This window comes from Oncorhynchus mykiss, chromosome 24 (assembly GCF_013265735.2).
Source record: "Oncorhynchus mykiss isolate Arlee chromosome 24, USDA_OmykA_1.1, whole genome shotgun sequence".
Classification (NCBI taxonomy): Eukaryota; Metazoa; Chordata; class Actinopteri; order Salmoniformes; family Salmonidae; genus Oncorhynchus; species Oncorhynchus mykiss.
In genome coordinates this window covers 15,654,233-15,678,271 of record NC_048588.1, presented here as the reverse complement: position 1 = coordinate 15,678,271, position 24,039 = coordinate 15,654,233, and the positions used below count along the sequence as shown (strand labels likewise).

The window sequence follows — 24,039 nt, the reverse complement described above, 5'->3', positions numbered from 1 at the left end:
ACACTCTAAAACGTATCACTCAGATCAAGAGTCAAATGAACTTCAAAATGTTCAAAAATCACTACAAGACTAATTGATGTAGGGCTTGTATTGTATTGGCTGAATTTCTTTAAATCGACAATTATGTGAACTGTCTTGTGCAACTGTCTTATTTAAATGCAATTCACTTACCTTAGACAGGACCAAAACTGGAGCTGAGACTGAAACAATGGCCATGTGAATGTGTTTGAGCAGGCATACTCAGGCATGCTCTCCTCTCTTCTTCAGGTTGTTTTCGCCATACAAAAAGAATCAATAGAACGGGCTTGGAACCCCTAACCCTGCCATTTTGACCTGATTTTACTGGTCCACCGATAGAGTAGCCCATTATGGGTGCGTTCATAAATTCACTCTGGCTATCTATTACAATTTCAGAGCACTCTTGTCTGAGTGTGCCAGAACGCAGAATAACTGCTGAATTTACAAACGCTCAACACCCGTTGAATATGGCTGATGCCAGTAAACGTTGGCAAAAAAAGCGTAATTAAATAGTTGCCAGCAGCACAGTAACAGTCACCAACACTCTGGATAACATGAAAACAGCCTAATCAACTCTGCTAGGGTGAGTAAAATGGTCAGCGTGAGGTGTTCTCTCATTTGTTTCATGGAAGTAGCTAGCAAGCTAGCCAACGTTGGCCAGTTAGCTTGGGTGCTTGACTGCCGTTGTGAGGTCAGAACGCTCAGATCAACCCTACTCTTCGGCTAGAGCGTCCACGCTCTGAACGCTCCGAGAGCAAAATGCTCTGAATTTCCGAACGGCCAAAGGGCTCTCTGAGCACACCAGAGTGAATTTACAAACACACCCTATGAGTCATAATACCCATTAAACCTAGCGGTCAAACAGGGAGATGGTCCCAATTGTTTTTCCACCATTTTCCCCGTAGGGAATTTTAGTAACACTTAAAATAAGGGCTGTGTTTCATGTGGGCTTACCCTGGGGTGACGTTTTAATAACCAAGTAAATCTCTGTAGGAGATATTAATATATTCACCTTTATTTACCCCCCAACAATGAAATGCTAATTAGCTGCTAATATGGCTATTATGAAGAACTACAAATGCACAGATGATCTGGGCAAGACTGCCGAATCGAGGCAAAGGTAAGAATCTCTGAATTAACTACCTAATGTTAGCTAAATCTAGTAATTAATAAATTGGCTACATTTATTTAAATAGACAAATCTGTGTACTGTCCTGTTTAAATTGACACAATACCTGTTAGCAAAGGTGTCAGCTAGAGATGATGTGCAGGAGCTTGCAGGGATTTGTAGTTTTGCATGATGTCTAGTTTGATGCTAATTAGCACTTTCGATTCTGAGAGTAAATAGAGCGGAATATATTGATAAAAGTCACCTTGTCCGAGAGAGATTTACATGGTTATCAAAACATCACGCCAGGGTAAACCTACACAAAACACAGCCCTTATTTTAAGTGTTTCTAAAATCCCATATGGGAAAAATGAATGGTGGAAAAACGATTGGAACCATTTCCCTGTTTGACCACTAGGTTTTATGAGAGTTATGACACCTCCACTGTGAGGCTCTATTATGGCATAATAGACTTGAATGGGGATGCCTGTTCTTTCCGTTATATTTCTATGGTTTGCCCACTGACGCTCCCCTGGTGCTGTGACAGGGTGCCTTGCAATGTCTCTCTGAGTCTGAGGGGACCATGCCCAGGCCAGTGCCCCAGCTGGCACCTCTACCAGGGGCAGGGGCCTGATAAGGAGGGCACACCTTAACTAATCATTTCACATCTGAAAAACTCTACCTGTGTTCTTATTGATCAAGTACAAATCGTACCTCCCTGTTTCAAAACGTTGTTTGCCTCCTTAACAGGCCCCTGGTCGTTACCCTCCTCTCCTGTGACAGTCTCCATTAATACCCATCCTCCTCTGCCAGCAAACTCTGTGAATAGGAGCAGAGAGAGGAGAGAGAGAAGGTTGGCACCAGGAGAGAAGCATCATTAATACATAGCTAGCTACAACCACTTATGGACAGGTTTGCTAAGCTTTTGCTAACATTGTTTTGCTCAAAAAAACACAACATCCACTGTAGAAAAATTCAATAAAATAATCTATATCCAAACGTGTATATTTCTTTAACTTTGTGTGATTTATTAGTGTACTTATCTGTCTTGAAATGTGATGATAATTTCTCAACAGACTAACAGCATTATATTGTGTGTACAATATCAGATCTTATATATTTTGATTGCATTTAATTGTTGTCATCCTCAACTAAATAGAGTAATAAACTGTTACATTGTTAGCAAATAGTTATGTTAGGCAAGTAAAATTCCCTATTTTTTTGTATCACTCAATTATTTTGCTCTCCTCAGTGCACTCCTTTGATCCTCAAAGGAGCCAACTGGATATCAAATAGGAATGAAACAAGTTGAATGTAGACACTCACTACTGTATAACACTCTGGATAAGAGTGTCTGTTAAATGAGAAATGTAACAATGTCAATGGGTATCAAATAGTCATACTTGCGGATGAATTTATAGTGGCATCCATTTCATTATATCCTATTTTCATATGAATATGACAGACAAAGTATAGTGGGAAATACCGTGGTTATTGCAGGTATGTTGATGACATGTTATGATATTTTAGTGAATACAACAAATACAACCCAAAGACCAATTAGACTTCACATAGGGCTATTATTATTGTTAATTTAATATACAAATGTAATCTTGTCACTTTTCAGGTCATGCTTTTCAATCGTCTAACCGGAGGCGAATATTATTTGATATAACCTAACAGTTCTGTATTGTTTACAGTGCCAAAATGTCCATTGGAAAAAATGTTACGCATCAATGGGTTTATTCAAACGAAAAACACTTACTTCTACACTTTATTCAAACGAAAAACACTTACTTTTGAGGACACTAATCGCCTTATTCTGAACAAGATTATAGTATGTGTACACTTATTTCTAATTCAATGACAGAGACCATCGTGTGAGAGGTTACGTTCGAAATGTAATACGGGAAAGTGCTTTTCTTGTCGATAAATTAAAGTATGACTGAAATAAGTAGTTTTCCCCGGACCTCAGGTAATTTCATATCGCCTCTGTATATATTACGATTCAATGTTTTCTGTTGCATGAATTGAACATTTAATTTTGAAGCACTGTCAACAAGTTCAACTCTGTTAAGTAAACACGAATTTGACAGGACTGTAGCCTATAGTAGAGAGCAATAAGGCGAAAAATGTGTTATTTTCAAGGGAACTGAATGCATGTGAAACATAATAGCCTATCACATCAAATTGATCAAGGCTGTTATAGAGTTACGATCCTAAACAGAAATTGATCTGCTATATACGCATGTATGTTGTCAGTTGGGTTGTTATTCCATCAATACGACATTAGCTTATCGTTTCTCTCATAGCTATTTGAGCTAAGACATTTGAACAAACCAAAATGGTTAGTCTATAGCAGTGGTTCCCAACCAGCGGTACTAAGGCCCCTGGGGCTACTTGGCCTATCCACAAGGTTGATCCACATGGGGTACTTGAGAAGTCTACTGCACGAGGGGGTACTTCAGGGGTACTCCGGGGAGAGCTAAATGCAGTTGGTGGTACAGTAACCGAAAAAGTCTGGGCACCACTGGTTTATAGGGCTAGGCTATATTGTCTACCTTCCACTTCTGAAGTCGGTCAGAGAACTTCCAACACCTAGGCTATAATCTCCCATTTATTTCTGTTGTGACTATTTTCCGGTTTATTTTAACTGCAGATGCAACAATTACATGAAGCTTGCTACTGAAGTTAATTATATACCTTTCCCTATCTAGTAGGTAGACCTACTTGTAGCCTACATCAGTATCGACCCACATGGATTTAAATGTTTTCTTAATTTTCTTAGATACATAAAATACACTTTACAGGTAACTTGCATGTGTCCTATATCTCTAACTCTTAACAATGTTCGAGTACAGCAGCTTTGGTTACAAGTTGTGAATCAGTAGCATTATGACCTTAACGCGGATATAACACATATATCTAGTAAAGACTTCCATTACATCAGTTTATCGACACAAAGAGAAAGCATTGCAACACAAATTCAAAGGTGCGTGCAAATCACTGTTATAACACTATTGTCAAATAAATCACTGTTATAACACTATTGTCAAATAAATCACTGTTATAACACTATTGTCAAATAAATCACTGTTATAACACTATTGTCAAATAAATCACTGTTATAACACTATTGTCAAATAAATCACTGTTATAACACTATTGTCAAAGTTTAACACGAACGAACTGGTGGATCATTTCTAGGCTATAATGCGTGGTATAAATACTTGATGGATTTAGTAGCCATGTTATTCTATCAGGTTGCTATCAGCAGCATCCTACAACTGCCATCTTAGAGGTATGTTGAGGGTATTTACAAAATATTTTTTTTAAATGTAAGTCACTGTTATCAGTGAAACTATCAATTAAGGTCCATTCAATGTCACTCGACCGAAACCATGATATGGAAGTTTCATTGAATCAAATCAAATCAAATTGTATTAGTCACATGCGCCGAATACAACAGGTGTAGTAGACCTTACAGTGAAATGCTTACTTACGAGCCCCTAACCAACAATGCAGTTTTAAAAAAAATACTGATAAGAATAAGAAATAAAAGTAACAAGTCATTGTGTGTACAATTGCATGATATGCTTAAAGATGGTAAGTAATTTAGTGATTTTGGTCTATATCTTTTCAGAAATCAATGAAGGCCAAACAAATACGTCTTTATGTTATTTTGCACTCAAGTAAGATCCTGCTAGCGCAAAAACGTGTTCACTTGTGACCTGGCCCATTACGCATGTGTAAAGCGCGCTGCATTGAAGGTAAGGGGGTTAATGATATATGCCAGGGTCACGGACGGGGTTGTAATTGAATAAGCATCCCACATGCTGCACCGCTCCGGTGGCTCTGAGGTCAGGCCTCGCTGATCAAAGGTAGGGAATCCGGAGACGAGAGGGCCGGCAGCGGGAAGGGAAATTCCCGAAGCTGCATGGAGTATTGTGTGCTTTCAACCTGTGCTTTCAACCTGTGTTGCCAGAAGCAGAAAATAAACAAAAACTCAATTCACTCTCAACCACATAGGGTTGGGGAGTAACGGATTACATGTCATCCGTTATATGTAAGGGATTACAAAAACCGGTAACTGTAATCCGTTACGTTACTTGCTAAAATATAAGCGAAAAAACTTTGACACTTCTGTGTTTTCTCAGAGACATTAAAATCAGCGTTGAAAAGGGGTGGAAGTTTACATTTGTTCCACCTCAGCGAGTCAGACCACTATGACGACACACCAAATGTGTTTGATGGATAGCGGGAAAGGAGCAGGAATAGGCTTTTGTAGGCTACAGTCCAAGCTATGTCTTCCAATGGTGCGACTGCTGTCGGCATCCAAAGATTAACCACTTTGAATAAAGTTTGGAGGTAAGGATGACAGCAGTGGTGTAGTCTACGGCGATACGGATATCACTTATTATTGATATTTTCATAGCGCATTGATGTGAATCACATTGATGCTCTCTCATTTAGCTATTTGCGCCTTACGTATTGTGGATGGCTGTTCACAAATCTAAATGTGTATTTGAACCCAATAATGGTTGAATTCAAATCAGTTTAAGCTGCCTATCAATCATTGTTTTTGAAACCAGTGGACAGCCAGTGAAACATGCGCTCTTGCAACAGCTGCATAGTGCGGGTCCCAGCCTATTGCAAAATCTAATTCATGCTGATATTTTTTTTATATCCATAAGCCTAATAGACACATGCTCAAACTCACACACTTTTGGTAGACTTACAGGGACAGTTTGTAGTTGCTTCATCCATTTGTGGACTTATAAATTATATATATATATATATATCCATTGATTATTGAAGAATATAACTTATAAATGTCTCATGAGCTTAGTTCAACTTTCACACTCCATGAGAATCCCCAAAAAAGCTTGTTTTTCTCCAATATTTGTAAATCGGTTACATTTCTCCAGGCCCATCTCTCAGCTTTTTACCAAAACAGAGGCGGGGAATCCATTTTGTTATTGTTTCCTCTGTGGATTTGCACTTTAAAGAGCTGCATATTATCAAGATATCAAAGTGTTGACTACAAAAAGGAAACAATAGGCATATAGCAATGTTCATTTTTCACATGTAAATAGCACTTTTCACTAGTGATCAAATCATGCCATTCCATGAGCGCAGCATTTATTTTTTTTACCCCGAATCAATGAGCCCAGTCAGTCCTCCACGACAACATAAACAACAGAGTAGGGCTGGCTAATAAGTCCTTAGTTTTGGGGTTGTGCTCAGGTAAAACAAATTGGCTAATTTATATTTCAATATTTCCAAGTCCCATTCCTGAAGATCAAGGGGTATAACATTTATTAGAATGACTGGAATTCTGATAGACTTTGGTTTTTAATGTAAAGATATAAGTTAATCATATATGCAGTAGAAAGCGATGGGTTAGAAGAATCATACATAACCAACCCATAAAGTGTAATTTGACATCCATATATGGCCAGCTATGTAAACTTTAACATTTATCCGGCCATAGATGTCGTTCAATTGGTAACATAAATTTTTTGTCTTCTTCTAATGCCTCTTAAGGGGAAAGTAATATAAAAGTAACTCAATGTATTCAGATAACTGAGTTTGGGTAATCCAAAAGTCACGTTACTGATTACAATTTTGGACAGGTAAGTAACTGTAACTGTAACTGTAGTAACTGTAACATATTACATTTAGGAAGTAACCTACCCAACCCTCCAACCACACACAATGACAATGCAGGTAAATGTTGGTGGGAAGATTGTTTTGTCAAAAACTATAGACCCGTTGTCATTACATAGTATGACAACGGTGTAATATGATGTAATATGTGTAAACACGCGCCCGCACGTGTACACACACACACACACACACACACACACACACACACACACACACACACACACACACACACACACACACACACACACACACACACACACACATATCTTTGAATCACAGTCAAATGAACTTGGACAAAGGGAAACAACAGTGAACAACACAGAGAACATGGAGTGTTTTGGTTTAGTGGAGTAGCAAGGAGACTGGAGAGCAGCATTAATTAAGGGTGTTCCGTGGGGTCATTTTAGCGCCCCCACCTGTTGCTACCTGCGAAAGGTAGGCTGTCACCACATAGAATTAGGAACTAGAATTAGCTATATTAGCTGTCAATTTCTCCAGACAAACGCTTCAAGCATTCAAGTTGTGCGTCAGAGACAAAAGGCTATACAATTCGCTAAATAAGAATTTAACGTAGATTTTCAAGCATAAAACATATTTCCAATTCATGAACCTGGGCTATTTTACAAATAACATCCTTTTAACCTATTATTACTAAAGTCGACTTTCAAGGTGATAGCTGCACATGAAAATAACATAAGTCGAATCACATTTGTTGATCAATAAGCAATTACCAGTTTTGGATTTTGTCACAACAGTCTTTTTGCCCTCCACTTTTACAAAACGTGTTATATGAACAATAAGTGTTAAACGGATGTTTGACTCAATCTGTGTGTGTGGGGGGGTTGTCTGCCAAAGTGTTAGTGGGGCTGTTTTGGTGGTGCCAAGGGTCGAGAAGAGCATTAGGGGCTTCCATTCGTTGAACCCTCCGAGCCCTGTTGGGTTGTTGGTTGTGAGGGGCGGGGCGGGGGGTTGAGGAGCGCCTATTCGGCTACCAGCGCTCATTGTGAGAATTGTTATTTTTCATCAATCAGTCGCAATTTGTCCAAGCGGACAGGACAGCCCACCGGCAGCCCTGCTGACTCGGGTCAATGAGACAACACGAGCACGAAGACGAGCAAATTGCACAAAGTTCGCAGAGGGCGGGAAAGAGGGATTAAAACCCGGCTTTAATGAGTGAGAGAAGAAAAAATGGAGAGAAAATTAAATAGGCCGTGTGTGTGTGTGTGTGTGTGTGTGTGTGTGTGTGTGTGTGTGTGTGTGTGTGTGTGTGTGTGTGTGTGTGTGTGTGTGTGTGTGTGTGTGTGTGTGTGTGTGTGTGTGTGTGTGTTTGTGTGTGTGTGGTGAGAGCGAGAGAGCGCGCTAGAGGGGCGGAGAAGTGTAGTAAGCGAGAATGAAAGAGAGATGGGGAATAGGAGGGTGAGGGGGTTGGTGGTAGCCTGGCTGAAGGAGGCGCTGGGTATACATGTGACAAGGGGAAATATGAGGGACTTTGACAGGTCTTAAACGGTCTGGCGCCAAGGCCTCAGTCTACCGGCTAAATATAGCAGGAGAGATGATGCAGAGAGATGGGAAGAAAATATTAAAGGAAAAAATTAACAATTTAGCGAGAGTAGCCTAAAAAATAACAATAACCATATTAAATTACAGACAAATACGGCTGTAATAGTTACAATAGTTTCCCGTTATTTCGTAATTAGACTTTTCCCGCAGCATATCAGTAACACGCTGGTCACCACACCCTGAAGGTGCACTGTTCTTTCTGCACATTTTCACCCAAAGCTTGCATTTAAACAAATTATATTAGGGCTTAATGCAAAATCATGTCTGTTCCTTTGGGGTTATAACCTTTTACATAGGAAATGATCTCAAGGTGTGGCGAGCAGATATCTTGTCACGCACAGGAGCGAGCATAAAGACATAAATGGCCTATTTCTAAAGGACTATGTTCGACATTTAACAGAAATATGCTGAATATGTTCGTTATTGCCACATGTTCGTTATCTGCTTTAACAGGTAGTAGGATATAATGGGGAACGCTTCTGGTATGAACGAGATTAAAAATCATCAGTAATAACACCATATCACTTGATGATTGCTTTTTTTCCATTAGAATGTATTCACACCCTTGCCTTTTTCCACATTGTTGTGTTAAGAGTGAGATTCAAATTGATTTAATTGTCAATTTTGGTCAATGCCCTACACAAAATAATCTGTATAATTCTAACATTTATAAAATATTCATACAAATTATAACTCTAATATGCCTTGATTAGATAAGTATTCACCCCCCTGAGACAATACATGTTAGAATCACCTTTGGCAGTGATTACAGCTTTGATGCTTCTTGGGTTAGTCTCTAAGAGCTTTGCACACCTGGATTGTACAATATTTGCCCATTAATTATTATTTGTATAATTCTTCAAGCTCTGTCAAATTGGTTGTTGATCATTGCTAGAAAGCCATTTTTAAGTCTTACTATAGATTTTCAAGCCGATTTAAGTCTAAACTGGAACTAGGCCACTCAGGAACATTCGATGTCGTCTTAGTAAGCAACTCCAGTGTAGATTTGGCCTTGTGATTAGAGATACTTAGTCTGTTGCACAACTGAATACATTCAACTGAAGTGTGCCTTCTGCATTTAACTCAACCCCTCTGAATCAGAGAAGTGCGGGGACTGCCTTATCGACGTCCATGTCATCACCCGGGATAAGTTGTTGTTCGGGGTTAACTTCCTTGCTCAAGGGCAGGACAGCAGATTTTTCCACCTTGCCAGCTCAGGGATTCAAACCAGCAACCTTTTGGTTACTGGTCCAACGCTCTTAACCACTTGGCTACCTGCCACCATCATTGTCCTGTTGAAATGTGATTTTGTCTCTGTGTCTGTTGGAAGGAAGACTGAACCAGGGTTTCCTCTAGTATTTTGCTTGTGCTTAGCTGTATTCTGTTTATTTTTATCCTAAAAAACTCCCTAGTCCTGCCGATGAAAAGCATACCCATAACATGATTCAGCCACCACCATGGTTGAAAATATGAAGACTGGTACTCAGTGATGTGTTGTTGGATTTTCCCCAAACATAACATTTTGTATTCAGGGAAAAAAGTTTATTTCTTTGCCACATTTTTTGCAATATTACTTCTGTGCCCTGTTGCAAACAGGATGCATGTTTTTCAAATGTTCTGTACATGCTTCCTTCTTTACACTCTGTCATTGTGGAGTAACTACAATGTTGTTGATCCATCCTCAGTTTTCCCTTATGGTGAAATCCCTGAGCAGTTTCCTTCCTCTCAGGCAACTGAGTTAGGAAGAAACGCCTGTATCTTTGTAGTAACTGTGTGCATTGATACACCATCCAAAGTGTAATTAATAACTTCATGATGCTCAAAGGGATATTCAATGTCTGCTTTTTTAAAACTTTTACCCATCTACCAATCGGTGCCCTTCTTTGCAGACATTGAAAAACCTCCCTGGTCTTTGTGGTTGAATCTGTGCTGGAAATTCACTACTCAGGGGTAGTCATTCAACAATTCTGTAACCACTGTTATTGAACACATAATGAGTCCATATATCTTGTGATTTGTTAAGCACATTTTTACTCCTGAACTTATGTAGGCTTCCCATAACGAATGGGTTGAATACTTACTGACTCAAGACATTTCAGCTTTTCATTTTTTGTTAATTTCGAACATTTTCTTCAAACAACTTAATTCCACTTTCGCTTTATGGGGTATTGTGTGTAGATCAGTGATACCAAATCTCAATTTAATCATTTTTTATTCAGGTTGTAACACAACGAAATATTGAAAACGTAGGGGTGACTTTCTGAAGGCACTTCATGGAGGGTATGTACACAGAGCAAATACATGCAGCGTAATTGCAAACCCGTTGTTGATGTAATTAGTTGTTTAAGTATATTCATAGAAAACCATTAACATTCTCCATGTGGTGCTGATCTTTTCCCGCTCAGAATGTTTTTTCTCCCTAACTTGAACCTGAGTAAGTAGGCTAAGCTTTAACGACGAGTCTTCTATATAGTCTAGCAGCAGTTAGCGTCTGTTAGAATGCACTTAATTTCACTGACTAGGCTACTGACTGACTCAGTCGACCACGAGTTGAATGTATAGCCTATAAAGGACGAAAACCATGACAGACAAGTACAAAGACTGACCAGGTTTTTTTTTAAAGGAAGCATAGCGCTTTAAAGATGTGAGATTGATAAAAATAAATTATCCTTAATTCAAACTAAATCAAATAGATCTAAAATAGGCTTAACGATAAATACCACTGAAACTGTAGCCCTATACATAATAGATTCCCTATCTGTAATTTCAAAGGTTTAATAAGAACATTATTATCACAAAACTAAATGATGTTACATGCTCGGCCTAATGAGCTCGAAAATTAGTAGCCAAATGTTATATCCTTATCCCTTATGCATAATTGACCACCCTTAACCTATTATAACAACAATAATTCTACAGGGTTTCAACAACTTTCATTATTCTGATTATATTCTTCATAATTGAAACGAAATAAAGAATCACAATTTACCTGATTGCTTTAAGTTTAGGCCACAACATAAAGATTCCAATTAAGTTATGCAGAATAATTTATTCAGATCAAGACTGATGAAGGCCTGCCTACACGTTTTATTCTGCTCGCTGTGATCACAAAATGTATTGACAACAAGGCCTAAATAAATTCACTACAATTTTGAGCACGGCTGGTGTGATAAGTTTATAAAACCATTTACAGAATGTCTCTCAGATTAAAAAAAAAACAAAAAAAATGGTATTGGAAGCAAAATGAGTTTTGTAATAAATGGACATTCGTTTGCACAGTGCACAGAGACGTCAGTCGTGTTTTAATAGGGTAGGTCTGCAAAAACAAGTGATCAATGTCCCGAAAATATTCCACTGACTCTGGATTTTGGTGAGATTTTCACGTTCAGATATAAGCAACAAGTGTCTCACCTCTTACCACCAAGGAACATGCTACAGGGTGGGTAATATTGTATTTTCCCATTAGTGATACATGACTAATCACATCATATGAATAAGGGCTGGAATAAGATAGTAAAATGCACTAGAACAGAGCACCAAACAAGGTCAATAGCTATTGCACTTTATACCATTCAAAATGTGTGAAACTCTCAAAAGTAGGCTACTTTTAAGCATAGATTACGTTTAATTTCATTCCGTTTTTTTAATCTAATTTAAATCCTTCAAGCTCTCAACATGCACTTCGAAAGGAATGTGTAATATTCTTTTGACACCAATGTCAATGGAGATGTGCGAACACTGTTAAGGAAGAAATGTAAGACCTACACAAAACACCGATTCAACCGGAAATATAATGGTTAATCGGAAATGTGTGGTTTGTATCTGACGAATTTATTCGGAAGGATTATTCGTTTTTGTTTCAGTTTTTATGTCGAAGTGACGATGTTCTGGATTGAGCTAGAGCGGAACCGGTTCTACTTGTATGCGTCGGATCAACTTCTGGGCAGACTGTTCCGTGTATATCCACATTTTCACATTTTGATGCAAAGTAATAATCATTCCGAAAGTGCATTCTCAGCCCCTAAACGCAAAGCATAAACCGCAGCTTTGGTGTGGATAGCAAGGGGGATTGGACGGCGCTCGCTGGTAGGAGTTTAGGGTAAATATGAAGTGACAAGAGTCTGCTCTTATTGTGGTGCGTCAGCCGACTGGCGCCAAACGGCTCTTTAACCAACCGAATCCATGTTAATCAAGCCTAGGGTCCACAGAATGGATTTCTTAAAGGTACAACAGAGCAGTACCGAGACCGAGTTTCTGGTCGGGTCTCCGTAGGGTTCGTTGCAAAGGTCTGAAGTGTGTAATGTACGTGTATGTGGTTTGACACATACCAACAAACAGCCCAGGCGAGTCCGGACACTGTTGCTCCCTCACGCTCAGAAGAGCCCATGACAATGTATTATAAATCATATCATTGCTGTGTCAGTTTATGCTGAAAATGAGAGCGAAGAAGATCATATTAGAATTAAAGGAATAGCCTACGTCTATACAGTATAGTATCGGAGAGCTATTGATAGGCTACTATTCCTGGTTTTATTATTTTCACTATTTAGGATATAAGGCAATCAAATAAAGTGAATATACAATAATTCACTTTGCGTAGGTTATAACGTGTGCATTAATAATTTATTTTGTGAAGGGGACATAGGTTACACGTCAGAAAAACAATATATATTTACTTTCTGTAAGGCTATAAGCAAGCACTTACCGCGTTTTATCTGTCAATTTTGCTCTCGAAATTCATTCATTCATCTGTTTTCTTTTCTTCATGCTTCGATGCAGCATCTGGTCCTGCGCTTTTCGAATGACCCGGGGCTGTTTTTAAAGTGGCAATGTCCGGTTTATTAGTCGCTGTCCTTGCGGTGAAGCGTTCACAAAACAGCAGCGAGTCACGGAAATCGACAGCCCTAGAATATAATTACTAAATCGAGTCCGATAGCCTACCATTCAGGTACGGGAGGCTGTGGGCTCTCTTACCGTCTCAGCGTAGTCTATCTAAGTCTATCATTACGCACAAGCAGTGATGGAACTGTATGTTATTATGGCCAAACCAAGATAAACACTTAAACAGATAAAACTGCACGCGGAATTCTAAACAAACGAAACTAGATAGAATGGCTATGAGGTAAAAAAATATGACGAGGACCTAAACTGATAATATAATCTTAACATGGAATGGAACCACAACGAATCTATTTGGAATCTTCTTCATACTTTAACAAATCAATCACCGGTATAGCCTACTAACATTATTTAGCCTACCTATAGGCTATCATGAAAGCGACTACAGAGCAATAAACGTAGGCTATCTATTCGGGCACCGGTTCTGGGCTGGAGTTATGCACCTCATCGAAAGTATGAAGCGCAAGCCGACCGGGGTGATGCCTCCACCGGTCAAGAATTGAGGGCTGACCCGGTGTTTGGCTTGGAGATGGGGGTGGGATTTCCCGAGCTTTCCTGTCATTGGTTAATATTTTATTCTGTTGACATGTTTTCTTACTGCTAATGCTTCCGACACCTTATTGTCCACCCCCCTCTCTTCGAGTCTGGCAGGAGCTGTCAAAACCACGCCTATAGAGGCCCACAATTGGTCCAGAAAGCGTAAAATCAGCAATCAAAGGGGCTTGGTTCATTAGTGTTGGGATCGAGGCAGGAAGAACATGTGAGATAGTCACAGTTCTTCAGTGAACAGGGCAAGACCATTTCAACTCCGTGTCCGTGTGGAATGATTGCTTCAGCCTTCAGAGAGGCACATCTTATTTTTCTCAAAGCGACTGGTCGAGAGAAAGAAGGAAACCCCGATTCTGCTCTCAAAGCGTAGTTGCTTCACTATCTTTGACTGATATTGTTACTGCACTTCGTGGAGGTACCAGCAACGGGAGTTTACGTGTAGTATAGGCTAGTTCCTATCAATTCAGTTTTTTTCTGCTAATAACCGTCTATAACCCGTCTATTCATAGCCTATCTGGCTCAGTATTCGACATTACTTCTGTATACTTCTCTTACAGAAATAACAATACATTATTCTGGAAATTGTCCTACCGTTTTTGCCGAGGGGGGAGAATCGCACTGTATATCATAATTTCACTTCGATATTTTGGATGCACCGATGAGAGATCCAGTTTTCACAGGGACTGCCATGGCTTATCACCCTTTCCACGCTCACCGGCCGACCGACTTCTCCATGTCAGCTTTCCTAGCGGCCGCGCAGCCTTCCTTCTTCCCGACGCTCACTCTGCCTCACGCGGCTCTTACTAAGCCCATGTCGGACCACCTCGTTGGAGCCGCGGAGGCAGGGCTCCACCCGGCTCTCAGCCACCACCACCAGGCGGCTCATCTCCGCAGCCTGAAGAGCCTGGAGCCCGAGGAAGAGGTGGAGGACGACCCTAAAGTCACACTGGAGGCCAAGGACCTATGGGACCAGTTTCACAAAATAGGAACAGAGATGGTTATTACCAAATCTGGAAGGTGAGAGTGCGCTCTGATAATTATTGCCAGCGAGGTTGACTACAGCGTCATGGTTGTTCTCTGTCCATCAATGGCGATTATAGCATGTACATCTTGGTGGGACAAATATTGTCCAGACTGTATAAGCTTTGTGTTCAGATGTGCCTTGTGTTCAGATTTATTCTGTAACGCCTCAGAAAGATAATGGTGAAAGCAAGAGGGTTCGAAAGAGGTAGTTACATTTAGGATTACAGCGAAACAATATTACAGGGCCTGCTGTAGGCTAGACTGGCGCTATGTGATGCTGTTATTCTTTGTAGATTATTGTCTGTTCTTTAACGTATAGGCCTAGTTTATTATCGAAATAAATTAATTATTTAACTTAAAAGTGATAAATACAATCACAGCGTACTATTGTGACCTGACTTATAGCATTTTATTTAGTTTCGATGGTACGATTGTTATAATCAAGTTTGGAGCGTCTTTGACAGCGTCTCCTCCAGACGCTATCAGAGACCGCAAAGGATCAATATTTGCTGTATTTAGAAAATGTTGAATGCATTAAAGACGAGCCGTTTTGAGTTTAGTTTAGGTTAGTAGTCTTGCCAGAGAGGAAAAAAACCCTCCCCTGGCTTTAGTCAGCAAAACTATACCAGCATATGGATCAAACTGCATTCTGTCATGACAGTTGAGCTTCTGGATTTTGTAAACAGACTGACAGACTGGAAAAAGAGGATTGTGATTTAACCTAAGTGATAGTGTCATGTCATAAATATATTTCACCTGACTGATTACAGACGAATTCCTAAAATAGTATATTATAATATAAATATTATAATCATCAAATAAATACAGAATACTTTTAAGTAGGTTATTAGGCCGATAACTTATTCGTTTTATTTCCTACAACTATCATGGTATTTTCAAAGTTGCATGTACATAATTCGATTGAATGATTTTATTATAAAGAACAGTTCTGTCAATTAATTTGACTTTATAATTTGCCTATATCGATTAAATAGATTAGCATTTTCCCTGGACACAGAGGAGAGAGCGACTCGCCTAATGACATCTTAATACAATGTTATTGCCAGATTTTTGTGTCTTGTCTGACAACATGAAATGTCATATGTTTATGAATAAGCCTACATGCAGTTAATTCCACGCATATTTGTCTGTCTTCCAGGAGAATGTTTCCTCCGTTTAAAGTCAGAATAAATGGGCTTGATAAAAAAGCCAAGTATATTCTATTGATGGATATAGTTGCTGCCGACGACTGCCGCTACAAGTTCCACAATTCTCGCTGGATGGTAGCGGGAAAGGCCGATCCGGAGATGCCCAAAAGAATGTACATTCACCCGGATAGCCCGGCTACGGGAGAGCAGTGGATGGCCAAGCCTGTTGCTTTTCATAAACTGAAGCTGACCAACAATATATCGGACAAGCATGGATTTGTAAGTACTGTATGTTGACTTTTATTCACATTTAAACACGCAAATGTATTTGTGATTAATAATTAATACATGACACACATTTTATACAGCATATGTTTTAGGTTATGGAGTAACAGTGTATTTAAAGACAGATACTGTTGGATTTTATGAGCGAGATATGTCTATATTTCTTGGATACTCTTATTCTATTTGCAACATTATTTTAGTAGGCCTAATGTATTGGCACTGCATTTTCCCCAATATGTATGGCTTAGTATTGCCACGCTGTTGCCACTGTCGACATGCAGGAAGGACATGCCCCCACTGTTCAATGTCGACATAGGCCTGTTTCCAAATATGATCTCCCAATATATTATTGTCTAAAGCTTCATAAAAGTAGACTATAAATCTAATATCACGAATGCTCTTGTTGTTGGTAGATATAGTAGGTTAATAATATAACGCATTTACACATTTATAAAACTAAATTTTACACGATTGAGGAAGAGGATTGTAGAGGGATTATGAGAGTCAGAAATCTGGTCAAGGAAACTGGGTAGAGTGGAAATAGGTTTGATTGCTTTATTCTGACCTAGCCTCACTGTCTTGAGCCAGCTTGAGCAGCTTGGAATAAAAACAATGTGTGGATGTAGCCTGTACTCGAACTCGAAGGCCGATCATGTTTCGCAGTTGGTCCCTGAAGTGCTGTTTGTAGCCTACTGTAAAAAATAAACCGCGGAGAAGAGGAGAATTATGGATGCCTCAGAAAGTCGGCTAGAGAGAAGCTGCAGTGTTACAGCGTGTGTTTGTTCAATGCTCATAAACCTATGTGCAAACAAACCGACTGTAAACAAATTTAACATTTACATGCCAGACGCATCCAGACGTTTTTGCAAAATGTTGCAGACAGTGTTTTAATAGATCTAGGCCTACATTTGACCATATGCTATCCAACCTGTATCTTTAATTATCCAGTCAGTGTGTACAGGCCTACATGTTGTAGTATTTAATGAATGTATAGAATATACATGTGTTATAAATGTTATCAGATACTCAGTAGGTTAGCCAGCACATGTGATAATGCCAATATTACATGGAATGTTTATCTTTAGTATTGTTTTCTATCTCGATCTGTGTTGACCAAAGGTGTGTTCGCTTGCATTCTAAGAATACGCAGTAGGCCCAATTCTGAATAGACCTACTTATTGGTATGAATGATAATCTTTATAAGAAATAATAATAACATATATTAATTTAATGTGATGTACATGATTGTATTGTATTACTCACGTATGGGCCTAAGAGTGACTTTGAGATAGGCCTAGCATCAGATGGTGTCGATGAAATGATAATAATTATTTTTTTCCCTTTCCTCCACAGACGATTCTTAATTCCATGCACAAATACCAGCCCAGGTTTCATATCGTGAGGGCCAACGACATCCTGAAGCTCCCCTACAGCACGTTTAGGACATACGTGTTCCCAGAGACAGACTTCATCGCTGTCACAGCTTATCAAAACGACAAGGTAAGCAATACAGTAGCCTACACAATACAGTACAATAAAGTGGAATTTAACACAGGCTACATTAATGTTAGAGTCCGTGAAATAACCTTGCCATGTGAGGTTGGGCCTGTATTCACATACATGCCACGATTTTATATCAGCAAAATGTTAATCTGAGGTTCAATTTCGTTTTTGTTTTGTTTGTTTTTATGCTGTTAAAAGTTGGCTCATTTGTGGAATTCGATGGCCTCACTCGTTTGTACAACCTTGTTGCATTTAATGATCTTTTTTGACGAATTTAGTCCGAAGTTTTACAGTGAACCCATTTCTGCAGGGTTTTTAATCTGTAGGACTAAATGCACCTGCCCAATCAAACCGCATGTTGGTCGTCATTGTCAAATGTTATGGTTAACCTTACGTAACCAGTTTAGCCTACAATTGCAGGCATATATTTGCCTAGTAAAATACGTATTTGAAAAAGTTGTCTCGCTGTTGTCTTTCCGTCTATGGGCTATGGACTATGGACGAGTTGCTGCTGTTGACTAAAGGCTACAATTCCATTCAAATCTAATTAGATAGCGCATCTTTGGACACGGACACCATTTGGTTAAAGACGGATATCTCATGGTTCTTCGGGGTGTCAGTAATTCCTAGATTTGATGTATTGAGTATTTATTTTAGTTGCAGTCTAAAATTATCTAGCTCCCTGCGACCCCCTCTCTTCTCCCCCTCCTTGAGTCTAATTGGCGTCCGTGTCAGAGGGGCCTGTGGTGGTCTTGTTGCTATCGTAAAGTTTATGGCAAAAAATCACAATCGATTAGAAGGCACTAGCCTCGCCAGTTTGTCCGCGAGCTACACAGTGTCAGAGGCTGCCTGCGCAATCAAAGCGTGACAGACGGGGAACTGCGATTCCCTGATTGGTCGATTCGCGAATTCCTCAAGAGTTCCATACAAGATGAGGAGGGGGCAAACAGGACAAACCAAGCAGCGTGCACAGCGGTTCCAGTGACGGGGGTGGCTCCAAAGCCCATGCAGTATTTGTTCCATACAAGCCTTGCATGAAGTAGCAATGAACCAAACCACATAATTAATTATGGATAAGATAGTCAGTCATCTGTTCAAGTCGCCCCCACTCAGCTATCCGAAAAAAATGGATGGAGAAACAATGTTTCTCATGGGGGTCGTGAGAATAACGCCTCGTCATTAATCCTCCATTAATAATGCAACATCTACCGGGGCTTCCTTTCAACAGAGTGAGTTCTGTTCGGTGTGTTTAACGGGACACTATGTGTGTGGGAGAAATATATCAGAATAAATTATGTTGAGAAAAACACGTGACCATATATATAGGTCAATTCATTATTAGGCCTGTACCTATAGGCCGAGTTAAGGCCTACTACTACTACTACTACTACTACTACTACTACTACCCCAGCACTGTTTAATATATTTTATCCATTTCCTGTCCTCAGATAACACAGCTGAAGATTGATAATAACCCTTTTGCCAAAGGATTCAGAGACACCGGAAATGGAAGAAGAGAGAAAAGGTAAGCATAGGCTATGTCGATTCGCCCATCACATTGTGTAGTCTAGCCTACTTCTATATAAATTATATTTATCATAATACGATCATATGCATAGGACATATGTTATGCATGTTTTAGCCATGCCCCAACGTTATTCAATTTCAACTGTTTATTAGTTAACAAAATAAAAATGACAAAATGCATGCTTTTCTCAACTCTGATGTAGGCTTATCATTGAATGTAGGTCGGCCCACAGCTGCCCTGATGTCATGTTAATGGTGTATGGATGCCTTACTTGAATACATGTACCCACTATTATTAAAAGGGAACCGTTCAACTCTAGGAAACAGTTGACCCTTCCCTCTCTGCGGATGTATGAAGACCAATGCAAAGCAGACCGAGACGGGGGCGACTCTGATGCCTCCTCTAGTGAACCAACAACCGGCAGAGATGGTGCACACTCTCCAATCGGACCTGGATCCAGCCCGCTTAGGTTCAGTCGAATCAGCCCAGGTAAGATAAATTATATTTAACCTAAATCTCAATTCGTTTGATAGGCTTAAACATAATAATGCCATTGTGGCCAATGGCATTTAGACTTACGGTGGCTGACATAAGTCGATAATAGGCCAAATCCTCTAGTAATTTAGCCTATTAAGAGAATAGGTTATAGGCCTATACCCACATTGTGCATTGCAACAGTATACGGTTTGTGTCCACTTCATTTCATGTATTATGTCCAAATAATATACATTTTAAATTTACAGAATAGAAATCTATGTGCAATTTACCAAGAAAATACAGTGTTATAGTACATTTTCTAATTACAAAATGTACTTTGAATGTTTTCAGCAGCTCCTGCTCTTCAGATTTAAAGTGTTACTTTGTGACAGGCTATTTGTTCAACTCACTTATTATAGAAATATTAAAAACTGTTTCGTCTTGTAATGCATAGACTTAATCAGGCTATTTTTGACCATCGAAAAACAGCAACTGCTGTCCGCTCAACTTTCGATTCATAACTGAAGTCTATTTACTCTGAGGAAACAAAGAGAGTTGGCCTCCTAAAAATACAACATAAAGCCCCATGTTAACGCTCCGAGTCAAACTCTTGGGCTGACATGTAGGAAGGAAACGGTTAACAAGGCATGTTGACACTAAATCATGACTGTACAATTAAAATCATCACGTGTGGGTGTGCTTGTGAATGTTTTAACCACTGCCGTTTCAACTGATATTTTACTTTCCATTATTTAAAAAAATGTTTCAATTAAGTCTGAGCATGACATGGCATTTTGTCAGTTATTTTACATTTAAGCCTACAAAACTTACAGCCAATTCTGACTACAACTTTTTTTATTATTACAGATGATAAAGCCTGTACTGACAGTGAGCAAGAACTTGATCATCGGGATGAGCGTTGTACCGCATCGAACAGCCCTGAACCGGAGCCGCCCTCTCCCTTCAGGTGCGAGGAGCGGGTTAAGGAAAAGCCGAGTCTGGAAAAGAAAGACGACTTTCCGGACTCAAGAAAGTCGAGCGACTCCATATTCAGTATTAGGAACATTGAGAAAGGAGACAAAACGGAGAACAGGCACAGGAAAGACACTACAGATTCTTCAAAAAAGGACACCGCAGACAGCGGCGGGATAAGCGCAACCAAAGAAAGTTTCTCCCCGCTCATGGTTCAAACAGAGAGCCCCTCACACTTCAGCGCGAGCCACCTGCAGAGTCTGGCCCTGTCTGGCTTGCACAGCCAGCAGTTTTTTAATCCAATGAACGCCGGACAAATGCTATTTCACCCTGGACAGTTCGCTATGGGCCCAGGTGCGTTTTCTGCCATGAGCATGGGACATCTATTGGCCTCGGTATCCGGGGCAAGTGGTATGGAAAACGGCAGCCTCTCCGCACAGGGCACCGGGGGCGCGCCGAACCCTTTCCCCTTCCATCTATCGCAGCACATGCTCGCCTCTCAGGTAAGGGCGACTTTAATTCTACACGGTAACAAATTGTTTGTTTGAACTCAGTGATCACTTATAGCCCTTTATGCTCGTTTGATGGCGCCAACACCGTTGGGGACATTATTATTTAGCACTAGAATAGACGTTGACTAACAAAGCACGAGTCTTACAAGTAAACTAAAGTATGTGCAAACGTAGTGCCTAAAGTCCACTGTAGACGCCTTGTATTGTACATGTGACTGGCCATATTTAGCAGGCCCAATCTCGGCATAACTAAAAATGCGCAGCATGTTGTTGAGTTATCAGGTCACTGCCACTAGGATTAGGGAGTCCTGGGGCTCTTGCACACTTACCGCAGTGAGAGGATACATGCTGCCAGAAGAGCGACCAAAACATGTCTAGGCCTATATTATTATTATTATTATTATTATTATTATTGTTATTTTGAACAACAGTTCTGTTAATGGTGTTTCAAAGCAGTCTGATAATTGTTTTAAAAGAACATGCTTTAGAAGACCACCCATAAATCAACCACTCATAAGGGAATGTGTGGGAGTAAAAACGAGAGGCCTGGCTTTTATTTACCTCCCTTTGGAATGCGAATAAGCATTCTCCTTTTTAACATCCCATCCATATAACATTCATTATTCTAAAGGGTTCTTTAACATCGTAGAAGACGAATTCCTTGTAGGTTTAATTATTGAAGTGAACTAGCTATTCAGGCCGTGCGTAATTTGGTCGTTGAGCTGGCTCCCCAAGGTTCAGTAAGCCTAGTCATTTGAGTAGGCTACATCGTGGTCTGAATATATCACTATCACGGTCCCAGTACTAACTGCCATTTTCTCCTGTCTGATTTCAGGGCATTTCCATGCCGACCTTTGGAGGCCTGTTCCCGTACCCGTACACCTACATGGCTGCCGCTGCAGCCGCGGCCTCCGCCATGCCCGCTAGCACTACAGCCAGTTCGCTCTCGAGAAATCCCTTCCTCACCAGCTCCCGCCCCCGGCTCCGGTTCAACCCTTATCAGCTCCCCGTGTCTATGGCTCAAAGCACAAGTCTATTCACCACCGGCCTGCCAGGCGGCCTAAACCCCAGCTCCGAGTCGTCCAAATCGGGCAGCAGGGAGACGAGTCCCGTGCCTGAGCTCCACAACCACAAAGCGGGGTCGAGTCATAGGACCAGCTCCCCCAAATCGATGAAGGACTCTATCAATGAGCTCCAAAACATCCAGAGACTAGTGAGCGGCCTGGAGAGCCAGAGAGAGACGTACCCCCCGAGAGACTCTCCTAAGTGATCTCACTCAGAGGACTTTATGAGACATTTTGTACAGCACATTATGCGAGGAAATGTCAATACAGGCCTACCTTTTCGCGCGCCTGGACTGAGAAAAGAGGCAGGGAATGAAGGAGAGAGAACCAGCGTCGTCACTTACTGTTTCTGTGTGGGGTACGCTTTCAATATTATAGGAAACTGAAGCATCGAAATAATTTGAAAACCAAAAGTGGGCACTGAATTTTTAGGCGTCTGGCTAAAACTTGAGCACACTACGAGGATACCTCAAGGAGGAAAACCTACTAACAACATTCTTCATGTAGAGCATATTGACGTTAAACGACAGTGGCAACGTCGTGTCATTGTTTTTAAGGACTGAAGAGAGAACAGTTTCAAACTATAATCAATAGACGTGCTTTTTTTAATGATGAGAGCACTACAGCAGCATAAGTACTGAATGAACACTGGTGTGCGTTTTGCCCGCATTATGGAGAAGGTGCAACCTGTAAAACGACAGGAAAACAAGCTACATCCCAAAAGTTTTTAAAACATAGGCTATTATTTCAAAAGGGATGCATAAAATGAACGTTCCGTGAAAAATAATTGATAGAAGAACGCTTAGGCCTATCGTTTCTGCCAGATGTTTTTGTTTGAATTATTTATGTAATAAAATAAAATAAATTCTGTAAATAAGCTATAAAGGAATCCAAGAATATGCAATTGGTATTAATTTATTTAAGACTGTACATTGACGTGTATATAATATTTAGAGTTTAACTCGTGGCTTTTGATTCTTTTTTATTTTACATGAACGTATTCTGAAAATGAAAGCTATTAGGCGCTTGTTGGTTTGAACCAGAACGTTTTTATCTGTAATGCATAGCTGATTATCTGCCTGTGACACATGAAGGAAACTAACATGTGTGCCATGTTTATCTCTGTCTGCAAAAACTAATATCAGCAAAGAGAGAAAGAGAGATAGATAGAGAGAAAGCTGCCTATTTGTCACATTACCTGACTATTATCTGCAGGAGAGGCAGAGATGTAGGAAAACCTCAGGTCATTTCACTCCAACACAGGAGAGGATGATAACAGTTCTCTTTAAATGGGGCATAATGCATATCTATCTATATATATAAATATATTTAAAATTGAAAGCGTATCTCGCTTATGCTGGTTGTGATTTTTTGTTGAATTATCTCACAATTTCAATAAAAAAAAACAATGTGTTAAAGTTGTGTTCACTCATATTTTGTACCTATTGGATACAGTTAAAGTATCTTTGAAATTCATAATAATAATAATTTAAATTAATTATTAATAATGTATATATGCTACCTATTTTTATAATTATAGCCTAATTATGATTATTATTATCTCCCAACATCAGATGAATGAGGCCTCTAAATGAATGATAATACCCCTTACAAATTGAAATAAGACCAAAGTAGTAATCTTAGTGTATGGTGCCCCCTGTCGGCAGTATATTTGAGGATAAAATTCAAGTTTTTCAGCCCAGTATTTCTCTAGTTCTTTATC

The 24,039-nt window shown here is 39.8% G+C and overlaps 1 protein-coding gene and 1 long non-coding RNA gene across 5 annotated transcripts; one reads left to right on the top strand and one right to left on the bottom strand.

The window, feature by feature from the left end:
• Positions 1 to 1,840: 1,840 nt before the first annotated feature.
• On the bottom strand, positions 1,841 to 13,738 carry LOC110503842. Its single transcript, XR_002470527.2, has 3 exons — positions 13,062 to 13,738; positions 12,685 to 12,785; positions 1,841 to 1,945 (listed from the first exon to the last, which is right to left on the bottom strand). It is a non-coding gene; the product is annotated as an uncharacterized LOC110503842 (long non-coding RNA).
• A 252-nt stretch (positions 13,739 to 13,990) lies between these two features.
• Positions 13,991 to 23,721, top strand: LOC110503841 (T-box transcription factor TBX2b). 4 transcript variants are annotated; one of them, XM_021582398.2, is made up of 7 exons: positions 13,991 to 14,821; positions 15,987 to 16,263; positions 17,614 to 17,760; positions 19,212 to 19,288; positions 19,611 to 19,780; positions 20,636 to 21,243; positions 22,088 to 23,721. In XM_021582398.2, the coding sequence occupies exons 1-7, from the start codon at positions 14,463 to 14,465 to the stop codon at positions 22,520 to 22,522; spliced, it is 2,073 nt and encodes a 690-aa protein (XP_021438073.2). In that variant the 5' UTR covers positions 13,991 to 14,462; the 3' UTR covers positions 22,523 to 23,721. The 4 variants fall into 4 exon arrangements, with proteins under 4 accessions (XP_021438073.2, XP_021438071.2, XP_021438072.2 ...); XM_021582396.2 differs by having other exon boundaries at positions 19,593 to 19,780; XM_021582397.2 differs by having other exon boundaries at positions 13,994 to 14,821; positions 15,987 to 16,254; positions 19,593 to 19,780.
• Positions 23,722 to 24,039: the final 318 nt, after the last annotated feature.

Coding starts and splice junctions, on each gene's coding strand:
- LOC110503841 (XM_021582396.2), top strand. CDS start 14,463: ATGAGAGATCCAGTTTTCACAGGGACTGCCATGGCTTATCACCCTTTC. Junction 14,822..15,986: donor GTTATTACCAAATCTGGAAG/GTGAGAGTGCGC, acceptor TCTGTCTTCCAG/GAGAATGTTTCCTCCGTTTA. Junction 21,244..22,087: donor AGCACATGCTCGCCTCTCAG/GTAAGGGCGACT, acceptor GTCTGATTTCAG/GGCATTTCCATGCCGACCTT.